Below are 11,955 nucleotides of genomic sequence, written 5' to 3' on the forward strand. Positions count from 1 at the left end.
CCGCTGCTCCCCCACTGGGGACCCCCCACCTTCCCCGTAGCACCCAGACGGGGAAACCCCAACCCGGGGTCCCTCGTGGGGAGGGGATGGAGGTGCCCAGCACCCATCCATCCTTCGGGCTGGCGGGTGAGAGGTTTGCAGAAGACCCCATGGGAGAACTACCTCTTTTTTAATGTCCCTTTACGGCCCCGCAGAGCCACCACCCCGCTGTCCTGCATGGATGAAGCGGTTCAGGAACGCGGCGCCATCGCAGCTCTGGATGGATTTTTATGGGGACGGCTATTAGTGCTACCCAACCCTCCCACAACGGCATTGAGGGGGGGATAAACGGATTAAAAACCTGCTCTTTGCTGGCTCCTTGCTCTTTATTCCTGAGCTGCTTTTCCTATCCATCCCACCGGGGCTTGGCAACCACCTTGGATCCCTCCCTTGTCTCTCCCCTCACCTCCAAAATATCAGAGGGGGTGCCACCCATAGCTCAGCGGGATGCTTTGATGCCCATCTCCCGGTCCGTCGCCTGAAGGAAACGTTCATTGAGGAAAAGCATCTGCCCGTGGGGCAGGAGACGATCCAGGAGGAGGTCGGCGGTCTCGGGTCGGAGCAGGACATCGGCACCGGGGCCGAGGAGTCGGAGGGAGACGATCAGGCGGGGGGCCAGGCGGCGTAGGGTGATTTCGGCCAACGATAGATTCTCTTGGGGGTCACAAACCAAGGCAAAGGAGAGGGCCAAAACCGACAGCCAGGCTACCGTCGTTCGCTCCGGGAAGGGGTCCCCAGGGGGCAGCTGGAAAAGTCCCCCTGGGGCGTCTTGGAGCGAGATTGGTTCGTCGGGGAGCTGGGGGAGCTGGGGGGAAGATGGACGCCCCAAAGATGACTGAAGCAGCCGGCACTGGGAGGCCACTTGCCTGGGAGAGAAGAAGGAGGGGGGACACCCTCGTGTTAAGACCCCCCCCCCAATCCAGGGATAGCGTGACCCCCTCTATTGGGGGTCCTGCCGAGCCCTGTCCCCCCAAAAAGGGGGGCTGTCACAATTCTGGGGGTCCCACTGAGCCCAGACCACCCCCAAAGAAGGAGGGGGGACGACCCACGGACACCCACAGAGAGGGGGTGTCACAGCCCCGGGGTCCCGTTGAGTCCAGACCCCTTAAAAGGAGAGGGCGGGGGGTCCCATAGAGGGGGGGTCACCAACCCCGGGGGTCCCACCGAACCCAAGCCCCCCCCCCCCGCGGGGTAGGGTGAGGGGGGAGTGGGGGGGGGTCCCGGGTACCTGGCCACGGCCAGCAACTCCTCCTTGCGGCGGAGGCGCTGCCGAGGGGGTCCCCCGGGTCGGGGGGGGGTCCCGAAAGTCCGGGCGTAGAGGAGGCGGCAAGGGGCGGGGCTAGAGGGGGCGTGGCCGGGCGTGGCGGGGGGGTCCGCCCCGCCCAGCGCCAGCAGGATGAACGCCCGCACCATGGCAACGCCGCTCGCGACCCCCGGCCCGCCGCCCAGGTCACGTGGCGGGGGGGAAGGTGGAGTCGATCCCTCTTCCTCCACTCCGCCGGTTGCTATTGGCCGGCGGGAACGTTGTTCGGATTGGCGTAGCGCGGGAAAGGGCAAGCGGTTGGCCGATGAGGAAGGGAACGGCGGCGGGGATTGGTGGAAACCGGGAAGTGCGGGGCGGGGGCGCGGGGAACTTAGCCCCCCACCCTTCTGCCAGGTCGCGATTGGCCAAGGCTAGGCGGGCGGCGCGCCGATTGGCGGAGAGGGGCTAGTGGGCGGGATAGGAAGTACGGCCCTGAGAGGGATGGCACGGCCGGCCGGGGACAGGATCACCGCGGAGGGTGACAGGGCCTGCGGGACACAGGATCACCGGGGGGGGGGGGGGGGGGTGTGTGTGTGTGTGTGCGCGTGTGTGAGACAGGGCCAGAGTGGGGGTACACCCCCCCCCCCCCCAGGCAGCCGTGTCCTGGCCCTGGGGACCCCCCCCCAGTCACCCCTCTGCCCCCATCCCTCCTCCCGCCCCATGCACAGCCCTGGGAATTAGGAGTGTGTGTGGGGGTCCATCCGTGACCCGCAGCCCCTGTCCCATGTCCGCCCGTCCCCCCCCCCCCCCGTGGTGGTGGTCCTGGGAGTGGGGCCAGGCTGCCCCACACAGGCACAGGGCCTCCACTGGCGTGATGGGGGCAGGCAGGAGTGGGACAGAGGTTTTAGGGTCCCCTGCCCCAGCTGCCCCCCCCCCCCCGCAGGAACAGCATTAAATGGGATATTTGTCCCTGCCCCTTGGGGAAGCCCCCAGCCCCACAGGGATGCTGTCACCACTCCCCCACCCCCCAAACAGCTCTCCCCAAGCCCCTCCAGTCCAGCCACCCCAGGATTGGGGAGCACCCACCCCATGCAGCCCCCCCTTTGTGGCACATCCACAGACACACACCCAGGGTTTGCTCTCCCTCCTGAATGAATTGTTAAAAAAAATTCATTTAAAAAAACCAAACAAAACAAAATACAAGGGTACAGCCCAACAGCGGCCCTGTTTCCCAGCCAAGGAAACGCTTCTTGCCCTCCCCAGTTCATGGTGCTTCAGCAGCTGGTTCGTAGGCAAGTGCTGGGCCCCACGGGTAGCACTGCAGCCCAAACCACTGCCCCGATCCAGGTTGGGGGGTGAAGCCCCTCCTAACACGCTGAAGTTCACAGCTGGCTTGGAAGTGGAGAACAAACTTTAAATAAGGGGGGGGGGGGCAAAAAACCCCAACAGCAAAGAACCCCAACAACAAACAGACAAACAGACAAAATGGGGTGGGGGTAAAAAACCCCAACAACAGACAGACAAAGAAACCAAAACACTGAACAAACCCAGGCTGATGCAGTCGGTGACTGTTACAGGGGCACCCACAGGGTGCCCAGTCCCAGGCATCTGCCCCCCCCCCCATGGAGAAGGGCCAGGGCTGGGGCCCTGCAGCACCCACCAGCTGCAAAGGGGGTTTAAGTGCTTTTCTGCAACAGTTCTGCCAATTAAGCTCTGCCAGGGGCTTCCAGCCCTCCTGGGGGGCTCCCCACCCTCCCTGGGGGTACCCAGCCCCAGAGAGGGGCTGCTCAGCTCCATGCCCGCCCCCCCCCAGGGCTTAGGGGGCATCTCCTGCAGCCCAGTGGCTTTCCCAGGGCTGGCACTCTCCAAGCCCAGGGTGCAAGGGGAAGGGGCTGGAACAATGGCTTGGGGGGCTGCCCCACAGAGCTGGGGGGGGGGGGGCAGCCTGTACTTACCACAGCTCTGCCCCGCCCCCCCCAGCCCCCCTCCCCCAGCCCCAGAGGAAGGTTGAATCTGGCAGTGACTTATAGCCTGGGGTGGAGGGAACAGGCCCAGGCATCCCCACCCCCACCCCACTACAGCCCCCAGCCACCCTTTAGGTTTTACCCTAAACCCTTTTGAGGGTAAAAAGTTATAAAACCACAACCATGCCCCCCCCCCCCGCCCCGCTGCTCACAGTCAGTGATGCTGTGCAGGGCACCCAGCAGAGCAGGGCTGGGTGAGGGGGGGAGTAGGTTTTGGGCTGGGAGGTGTTGCCTGATGGCAGCCCTGGGGTGGGTGGGGGGCTGCAGGGGTCCCCCGGTGCCATCAGAAGTTCTTGAGGCGGCTGTAGAGCTCCCGCTTGCTGCGCTCGCCCGCCCAGGTACGGCTCTTCAGGCGGAACTTGCGCAGGTCCTCCTTGAAGTCCTCGTGGTGCATGGGGCGATAGTCCTGGGGCTCGCAGTGTGACTGGGCACCCGCGGCCCCGTCAGCACCTACAGCGCTGCCCCCAGCCCCCACCCACCAGCAAACCCAGCACCCCAGGGCCCCCAGTGCAGCCCCCTGCCCCTGGAGGTACCATCCTCATGGAGGATGCTCAGAGCCTGACCCTTCCTTCCGCCCTGCAGAGCCGGGTTTGGGGAGGGGAGAGGGTGTTTCCCCCCCGCCAGCCCTTGCCCTCCTGCCAGGGATCCCCCTCCCACACAGGGGGCAAAGGTGGGGGGGGCTCACCTGGTACTGGGGGAAGAACTCCCGGTACCCCCCCTTCAAGATGTAGAGCTCAGGGTAGTGGAGGTGGGGGTACTCGTTACAGGCTCGGTCCTTCTCCCTGAGGAACCGGCACCTGTGGAATAGGGGAAGGTGATGGGAAGGGGCTGCGGCAGGGTTTGTCATAGAGTCAGGATCCAGCCATGCCCAGGGGGTCCAGCAGACCCCAGCATCCACCCTTCCCCCCCTGCCAACTCACATCCTGGGCCCCCTCTCAGAGGAGAACTCGCAGTGGAAGATGACTATCACCCTCTTGCTGGCGTCAAAGGGCACGATGGGCTTCTTCAGCAGGAACTCCTCCATGTCCTGCTCCATCGGCAGGTTGACAGCACCCTGGGGAGGAAGAAGAGGCAGCTTTCATCCCCACTGCTGTCTCCCGTTTCATCTGGGGGTGGGGAGGGTGGGGGGGTGTCAGTACGCTGCCCCCAGCCTCCCACCACCACCCAGCATCACCCCATCTACTGGGGCACCATCACCTTTCCTCCTTCCAGTTGGGGCTCAGCACCTTTGGGGAGGCTGCTCAACTCCTTGCAGGGGGGGGGGCTCAGCCCCTCTGAAGTTTGATGGCTTTGAGACCCCCCCCCACCTCACAGGGCCCTCCAAGCCCCAGCCCCGCAGGGCATGGCAGCGATTCTGACCTTGATGTGGCCTCCCTCGTACTCGTAGGGGTACCTGCAGTCCACAATCACGCAGCTCTCGATGAGGCTGCTGAACTGCCCCGTCAGCACTGCTGCCATCTGCAGGGGGAGCCCGTCACCAAGGCAGGGGGGGAGACACAGGGGGGCCAGGCAGGCAGCCCCATGGGGGCTTTTTGGGGAGAGGCTGCTGGCTCCCTTACCATTTCAGGGGAAATGTACTTCAGGTCCTGGTGCTTCCCCTCTACTGTCTGCAGGAGGTAAGCCTGGAGGAGAGGCAAGGTGCTGGGTCAGGATCCATCCCAGGGAGACCTCCTGGAGCAGGGGCTGGCACCCCACTCCCCCAGCCCAGAAGACCCCCCCCTCCCCTGCAACATCTGCTCCCTGCGGGGGTGGGTGGGCAGTCTGCCCAGGAGAGATATGGCTGCTGCACGGTGCTGGCACTGGAGGAGCAGCGGTCAGGCTCTTCGTGTCCTATGGGGGCTGCAGGCTGGAAAGTCATAGCCCCAAGTCCCCTCGTCCCCAAGCAAGGGCCACCAGCTGGGTTCGGGCTCTTGTACCAGTGCAAGATGGTCCCTCTGTTTCAGGGCAAGGGGGGGGGGGGGGGGGGGGGGGGGGGGGGCAGCACCCCCAGGCCTGCAGCATCCCCGTGGCCCTACCTTGGAGAAGTCCCCAATGAGTTCCCGGTGGTCGTTGGCCAGCAGGTTCTCAATCTCCTCATGGCAGAAGGACCTGGAGCGCAACAGCCACGGTTTCTGCGGAGACATCTCCCCCGGCGTTAGCAAGGGCTCCAGCAGAGCCAGGCCAGTCCCACCAGGGACAGGCTGGACCCCAGCAAGGACATCTCACCCAGACATTTCCCCATCACCCACCGGCTCTGCCGCCGCCTCCTTGCTGGGGGTACCAGCCACACTCCTCCGCCGCTTGGTTTCGACAGGGGTGTCCCTGTCCTGGGGCCGGTCTATCCGCTTCAGGATGGGTCTGATGACACTGGTGGGCATCGAGGGCGAGCGGAAAAGCTGCCGGCACTTGCTACGCTTCACAAGACGCTGTGCAGGGAGAGCATGTGCTGCTGCCTGGGGGTCTGGCATCCCCTTGCATCCCTCCCAGCATCATGAGGGTGGGGACACAACGGTCCCATTCGGGTAGCCACACACCACCCAGGATGAGCCCACAGCCCCTGGGGCTGGTGCTGCTCACCAACCAGCCCTTTCACCCTCACCCCCAGACCCCCACTTTGAGACCCCTCCACCCCTCAAGGCTCCCACATACCAGCTCTGCCTCCTCCTTCCTCACCAGCGGCGCGGTCAGCAGGTTCTCCATCCCCTGTGGCACATCGGCATCGCTCTGCCAGGGCAGCAGCCGGGAGGGCCATAGGGGAGAGGCAGAGGAGAACGTGAAGGTGACAAGTCCCACCAGTTGCTTCCCACCCCCCCAGGCAGGGATGGACCCCATGGACTCCGCATGTGAAGGAGCCCTCCCTACCTTCATCTCCTCCTCATGCAGGATCTCCACGAAGCCATCATCTTCCTCCTCAGACATGGAGGAGGTCAAGGAGCCCTGGCGCAGTATGATGGGGCTCTGGCCTTCGGGGACATTTTCCTTCTCGGGGGTGTCAAACTGGGGAGGACACAGCCCACAGCTCAGGAGTGAGGCCAGCCCCACGCCAGGCCTGTTTGGAGACAGGGTGTCCCTGCACCCCCCCCAGGCTGTGACCCCACAGCCCCTTCAGCTCCCACATCCACAGGTCTCCAGGGCAAACGTGGAGGTTAGAGCAGCAGGTCCCAGCTCAGCAACCCCTGCAGCGGGACCATCCATCCCTGGTGCTACCCCCCTCCCCGGACCCCCCCAGCCCCTCTCACCAGCAGGTCAGGCGCAGAGCCAGGTCTCCGGGCAAAGGGGTCCCTTCCCACAGCTCCATCACCAGTGGGCAGCTGGCTGCGCTGACCCGGCCTCTGCGGCTTCTTGAAGACAAACCCCTCCTGTGGTGGGGCGGGGGGGGACGCACAGCATTAGCATCCCCCTGCCCCTTTCCCAGCCCCCTCCCCGGCCTCGCTGCCCCCCTCACCTTGTCCTCGGGCTCCCTCTGGTCCCTCTGTTCACTGGCCCTGCAGTCATTGAACTCCCAGGAGTGGGAGATGTTCTTCAGGACCGGGCTGGCCCCCAGGAGCCGCGGCTGTGGGGCAGGCAGAGGGGTCAGAGGTGCTGCCCAGCCCCTGCTCTCCCCAGCTCCATCTTCCTCCCAGCTCAGCCAGGGGCTCAGCAGGATCCAGCCTCCCCCTGGCTCAGACCTGCAGAGCCCCCAGGACTTACTGGCAGCGAGTGGATCCTCCGGATAAGGAACTTATTGCTACAAGAAGCAGGGAAAGAAAAGAATTGAATGAGAGAAGGTGCCCTGGACCGGCAGTGTCCCACAACAACCCCCCCAGAGGCTGGCATGGCCCCCCCCATCCCTTGGGTCCCTGCAGCAGGGTGAGGCCTCCCCAGAGCTGTCACAGCTCCCAAAGGACCCCAGGGCAGCAACTCCTCCAGGCACTGAGAAGGAGGGGAAGGACACAGGGACAGTCTGGGCATGGGGACAGCCAGACTTGTCAGGTCTCGCCACAGGGACAGAAGCCCTTCACTTACTCCTTGAGAACCCTCCCGGACTCCGGGATCGCTTTCTCGAAGCTGTGGGGAGAGGACAGCCAGGGTTAGGGGAGATGGCACCCCACACCCCAGCCCGGGCAGCCCAGGAGCCCCAGGGATGGGCAGCCCCAGCCCTTACAGTGCTCCCACCCCACACAGAGGCTGGCAGCCCCCCAGTGGGGGGAAAGCAGCCGAGCAGCCAGGGCTTTCAGCCTCACAAAGGGTTAAAGCCCCATCTGGACACCACTGGTTTCAGGCTGGGGGACCCCAATCCCTGGCTGGGGTGGGGGAGCGGCACGCCAGGGTGGTCCAGGGCACCCCGCTGACCTCACTCCATGCCCAGACAAAGCCGGCGGCAGGGCCCCGCACGGGGCGGCAGCGGCGCCCGCTCTCCACCTGTATGTAAATCCATCCGCGGCGGGGATGCGGGGGATGTTGGCCGGCAGCCATATGGCCATGCCGGCGGCACGCAGCGGCAGGACGGGGACCAACGTGTCCCCCGCGGCCGAGCACACCCAGCCCCACAGCTACCCCAGCCCCACCATCTGCCCCCAGTTAGTTACTCATTCACCCGGCACATCTGCCGGGGCCAGGCTCTGCCAACGGCCAGGCAAGCAGCAGAGGAGGGGGCCGGCAAAGCCACCGGCACAGCACCAGCATGGGGGGCCTCGACTGCAGCTCTCCAGTGGGGGGGGGATGGGGGGAGGCAGGCAGTAGGCACAGCAGGCAGAGCCCCTCACCCCTGCGCAGGGCAGCACCACGGAGCTTTGCTCTCAGCTGAAGCCTACACCCCCACCCTGCACCCCCCCACCCCATGGGGCCCATGCAGCAGCACCCCAAGGCTCTCCGGGGATGCCGGAGGTGTTGGGAGCCCACGGAGGTGCTCAGCACCCTTGCCCCGCTGCGTGGCGAGGCGGCAGCCAGCCGTCCCTGCCGGCAAAGCCCGGAAGAAGATTTGGCCCAGCCGCGGCAAGGCAGCACCGTGAAGGCTTCCTGCCTGCACCCGCTGCCAGACCCCTGCCCGCAGCGGGGCTGTGATGATCCCCAGCGCCGACATCCCCGCTCTCCCCGGTGCAGGGTGGTTTCTCACCTCCCCAGAAGCAGATTTGGGGGGGATGAGGCGCAGCCCCCCAGCAAGGCTGAGCCAGGCACTGCAGGCAGACCAGGGCAGGCAGGGCCCATGCTGCCTGCAGGAGGCAGGGGAGGGCAAGTGGGGGAGCCCCCAGAGAGGGGACGATGGGGCAAGGGGCACTCACACTTCCTCCAGCGCTGCGGGGTCCTCCTGCATGGGGGAGTCCAGCCCCACTCCTGGGGAAACAAGGGGCAGGGTAGCACAGTGTGGGGGGAGTCGGGGCCCACTGGGGACACAGCCATGTTCTGCTCTGGGACCCACTCCAGCACAGCACTGGCACCGCTCCTGCAGGGTCCTTTGCAGGATATGGCCAGGCCAAGGAGCCCCCCACATCCCAGCTGTGCTTCCCCATGCTCCAGCCAGCACCGAGGCGGCGGCCATGGCTGGTGGTACCTGCTGGGTGCTCATGGGGGGGCCCTCACCCAGCCCCCCCCAGCGTAGCAAGGGGGATGGCACTGACCCTGGAGCACCCATCCCAGCCAGGATGTCACCCCACGTGACCCCAACCAGGGACCCCACTGGGGTGGTCCATGGCCAAATCCCTGGGGAGCCGGGCTGGGGGCTCTCACCCATCATCCCCCCCAGGGAAGGGGCCGCAGTCGGAAGCGCCGGGGAGGAAGTCCCAGTTTGAAGCAGGCGCGGGCTGAGCACCCGGCGGGACTGACTCAGAGCGGGGCCAGGAGCTGGGAGCAGAGCCCCGGCACATGTACCCCAAGAAGCACCCCCCGCCTCAACCTCCCTTCCTTGCCTCCCCAGCCGCTCGTCCAGCCCCCCCCCATGCCACAGCTCCCTCTGCACAGCCCCAGTCCGGGATGGGAAGGGGTGGGGGGGCCCGCAGCAGCAGCACCCATCACTCACCCATGTCCGAGGACTCGGAAGAGACGGAGTCCCGGGAGGAGACCGAGGCCACCGACTCCTGGGACAGGCTGGACCGCTGGCTCTGGAAGGACAGCCCCGCCGCCCTCCGCTTCGGGGTGTCCCAGTGCCTGCAGGTAGGGTGAAGGGGGGGGTCAGCCCGCCCCCTCGCCCCCTCCCCCAGGAGCAGTGGTTAATGGGGGGGGGGGGGCAAATCCATCTAACCCCCCTTCCCCCGGGCAGGGTCCCACCCCACACCCCCGGCCCCTCTCACCTGCCCAGCCCCGCCAGGTTGTTCATATCCAGCGCCAGCGTGGTGACCGGGGACCCCGGCAGCCCACGGCCCCGCGCCGCCATGCGGGTAGAGGAAAGCAAACCCCCGAGAGCAGCGTTAAAATGTTAAATCCTCGCGGGGATGCTCTCCCCGCTCGTCCCGGTTTTCCTCCGCGGAGGGGAGCTCGACCGCGCGCCCGCTCCCGGGTCCGTTTGAAGGGAAGCGCCCGGGCGCGCGCCTGCCGCCGCCCCTATTTATATTCGAAAAATAACAGGGGAGCGGCGGGGCGGCAGCCAATGGGGCGGGGAGGGGCGGGGCCGGGCGGGGCCGGGGGCGGGGCCAAGGCGCCGGAGGGGCGGGGCCACGGCGTGGCGGGGAAGGGGGGCATGGTGGGGGGGGCGGGGGGGGGCATGGGGTAAAGTGGGGGCAGGGCACGGGGGGGGGGCATATGGCTGGGGGGGGCACATGGCCGGGGGGAGCACATGGAGAGGTGCGTGGCTGGGGGGGGACATGGAGGGGTGCGTGGCTGGGGGGGGACATGGAGGGGTGTGTGGCTGGGGGGGGCACATGGAGAGGTGCATGGCCGGAGAGGGGATATGGCCGGGGGGGGGGCACACAGAAGGGTGCATGGCTGGAGGGGGCATGGCTGGGAGGGACATGGCTGGAGGGGACATAGCTGGGAGGGACACGGAGAGGGGCATGTCCTGGGGGGGCACACAGCTGGGGCGGGTGAACAGTGGGTGTGCGAGGGCAGGCATGGATGGGTGTCTGTGAGCGATGGTGCAGCCCTGGGGGGGTCCCAGTGTTCGGACACAGGCCCCTGCTGGCCCCCCCCCCTCAGCCCCCAGCCGCAGGCCAGCTCCCAGGCCCGGAGCGGGTGCTGGGGGGGTGCTGGAGGGTGCTGGGCTCAGCCCCAGTGCGAGCTGGGGTCAGACTGGGGGCCAGCCCCACGTTGGGAAGGGAGCCACGCTCCCCCCCCCCAGCCCCAGGGAACAAGCCGGAAAGTCAAGACACCCCATCCCACCCAGACCAGCTCCCCAGCCCGCAGGGACCACCGCTGCCCCCCCACCGCACGGCTGCCCCTCACCCCGCTGTCCCCCTGGGGGTCCCAGCTGCGTGCCCCCCCCCCCCGGCTCCTCCCAGCTTAGACATCCACCGGTGCCAAAGCCACGTGCCACCAGGCCACAGTGCTGCCCGAAACCCAAACCTGCTGCCCTGTCCCCCCAGCCCGCTCCCCCACCCCGTCCGTCTGTCCGCCTGTCTGTCTGGGGAGGGCGGCCGGCCAGACCCCTGCCCGGGAAGGGGGTCTCCAGTGCGGCGGCCGGGGGCTTTCTGGCAAACCAGGCAGGAATGCGCTGGACGGCTGCGGCCTGGGTGGCCGTCCCGGTCTGTCATCCATTGTCCCCGGCCCCATTCTTTCCTTTCAGAGGGGAAAAGAAAAGAGGAGGGGGTGGCCGGCGTGGAGACCCCCTCTCCAGCCGGGGCAGGGGCAGGCGAGGGGGCAGCTCTCTCGGCTGGGGGCTGTTCGGCTCAACCGACACCCCCATAATGGCCAGATCCTGCTCTCCCGGAGCCCGTGCGGGGCATGGGGGTCCCGCATCCCCCCCCCTCCCCAGGGACACCAGGCAGGTCCCAGCGCAGCGGTGGGGCTGGGGGGTCCCCGGGGTGTGGGGAGCAGGGCTGCAGCACCCCAGGGTGCCCCAGGGAGCAGGAGAGGTGGCCCTGGGGTGGTGGTGGGGGGTTCCCTGGCCCCCCAGCACTCCTGGGTGGCTGCAGGACATTCTCCCTGGCCACCAAGAGCTTTAATTGCTTCCAGCCACACGTGGCTGAGCCGGGGGGCTGAGGGGGGACCCAGCTCCGGTGGCTGCCCCGACCCTGCGCTGGGGGCCTCGGGGAGGGAAGGGGGGGGTCTCCGGCCAGCTCATGGGGCTCTGCAAGCGGCTGCGCTGTCGGGGAAGGGGCCACATGCTTAGCTCTGCCCCCCCCGCCCCCAAGCAGGGGGTTTTGGGGAGCGGGGCTGCAAGCAGGAGAGGGGAATGGGGGCCTCCCAGGGGGGCTGCAGAGCCCCTTGCCTGCAGCAGGACCCCCACAAGCCCTGTCTGCTCCTCTCTGTGGTGGGATGCAGGCCCCCCCAGAGCCCCCCACCTCCCCAGGGTGCTGCTGCCTGCCCTGGTGCAGGGGCTCCGGGCTGGAGCCGGGGCTCAGTGTAGGGGGGCTTCAGGGCTGGAGCCGGGGCTTGGTGTGGGGGGGCTTCAGGGGCTGGAGGAGGCTGGCTCGCTTTAATGGCCGCACAGCAAGAGCTGCCATAAAGATTACTCTAATTAACGGGGACGGGGTGGGGGGCTGTTTGCAGTGCCAGGGCTGGGTTGTTGGTGGGGGGGGGTCCCCCTGCCCCACAGCCCCA

The 11,955-nt window shown here is 67.1% G+C and overlaps 2 protein-coding genes across 4 annotated transcripts; both read right to left on the reverse strand.

The window, feature by feature from the left end:
• Positions 1-346: 346 nt before the first annotated feature.
• On the reverse strand, positions 347-1,492 carry AP5S1 (adaptor related protein complex 5 subunit sigma 1). The gene is made up of 2 exons (XM_075040365.1): positions 1,268-1,492; positions 347-905 (listed from the first exon to the last, which is right to left on the reverse strand). Exons 1-2 carry the CDS (start codon positions 1,450-1,452, stop codon positions 479-481), a joined length of 612 nt encoding a protein of 203 aa, XP_074896466.1. The 5' UTR covers positions 1,453-1,492; the 3' UTR covers positions 347-478.
• Positions 1,493-2,434: 942 nt separating this feature from the next.
• Positions 2,435-9,789, reverse strand: CDC25B (cell division cycle 25B). Of its 3 annotated transcripts, XM_075038923.1 has the most exons (16): positions 9,552-9,789; positions 9,281-9,408; positions 8,547-8,598; positions 7,291-7,332; positions 6,976-7,012; positions 6,731-6,838; positions 6,525-6,644; positions 6,148-6,282; positions 5,935-6,009; positions 5,535-5,711; positions 5,322-5,417; positions 4,866-4,928; positions 4,666-4,764; positions 4,227-4,360; positions 3,992-4,103; positions 2,435-3,730 (listed from the first exon to the last, which is right to left on the reverse strand). In XM_075038923.1, the coding sequence occupies exons 1-16, from the start codon at positions 9,632-9,634 to the stop codon at positions 3,590-3,592; spliced, it is 1,602 nt and encodes a 533-aa protein (XP_074895024.1). In that variant the 5' UTR covers positions 9,635-9,789; the 3' UTR covers positions 2,435-3,589. The 3 variants fall into 3 exon arrangements, with proteins under 3 accessions (XP_074895024.1, XP_074895111.1, XP_074894941.1); XM_075038840.1 differs by lacking the exon at positions 2,435-3,730 and having other exon boundaries at positions 3,759-4,103; XM_075039010.1 differs by lacking the exons at positions 2,435-3,730; positions 4,666-4,764 and having other exon boundaries at positions 3,756-4,103.
• Between the last annotated feature and the right edge of the window lie 2,166 nt (positions 9,790-11,955).

The sequence above is a fragment of the Buteo buteo genome, chromosome 1 (genome assembly GCF_964188355.1).
Source record: "Buteo buteo chromosome 1, bButBut1.hap1.1, whole genome shotgun sequence".
Taxonomy (NCBI): Eukaryota; Metazoa; Chordata; class Aves; order Accipitriformes; family Accipitridae; genus Buteo; species Buteo buteo.

Coding starts and splice junctions, on each gene's coding strand:
- AP5S1 (XM_075040365.1), bottom strand. CDS start 1,452: ATGGTGCGGGCGTTCATCCTGCTGGCGCTGGGCGGGGCGGACCCCCCC. Junction 906..1,267: donor GAGTTGCTGGCCGTGGCCAG/GTACCCGGGACC, acceptor CTTCTCTCCCAG/GCAAGTGGCCTCCCAGTGCC.
- CDC25B (XM_075038840.1), bottom strand. CDS start 9,634: ATGGCGGCGCGGGGCCGTGGGCTGCCGGGGTCCCCGGTCACCACGCTG. Junction 7,013..7,290: donor TCCGGGAGGGTTCTCAAGGA/GTAAGTGAAGGG, acceptor TGCTTCTTGTAG/CAATAAGTTCCTTATCCGGA. Junction 4,765..4,865: donor AGTACATTTCCCCTGAAATG/GTAAGGGAGCCA, acceptor CTCCCCCTGCAG/ATGGCAGCAGTGCTGACGGG.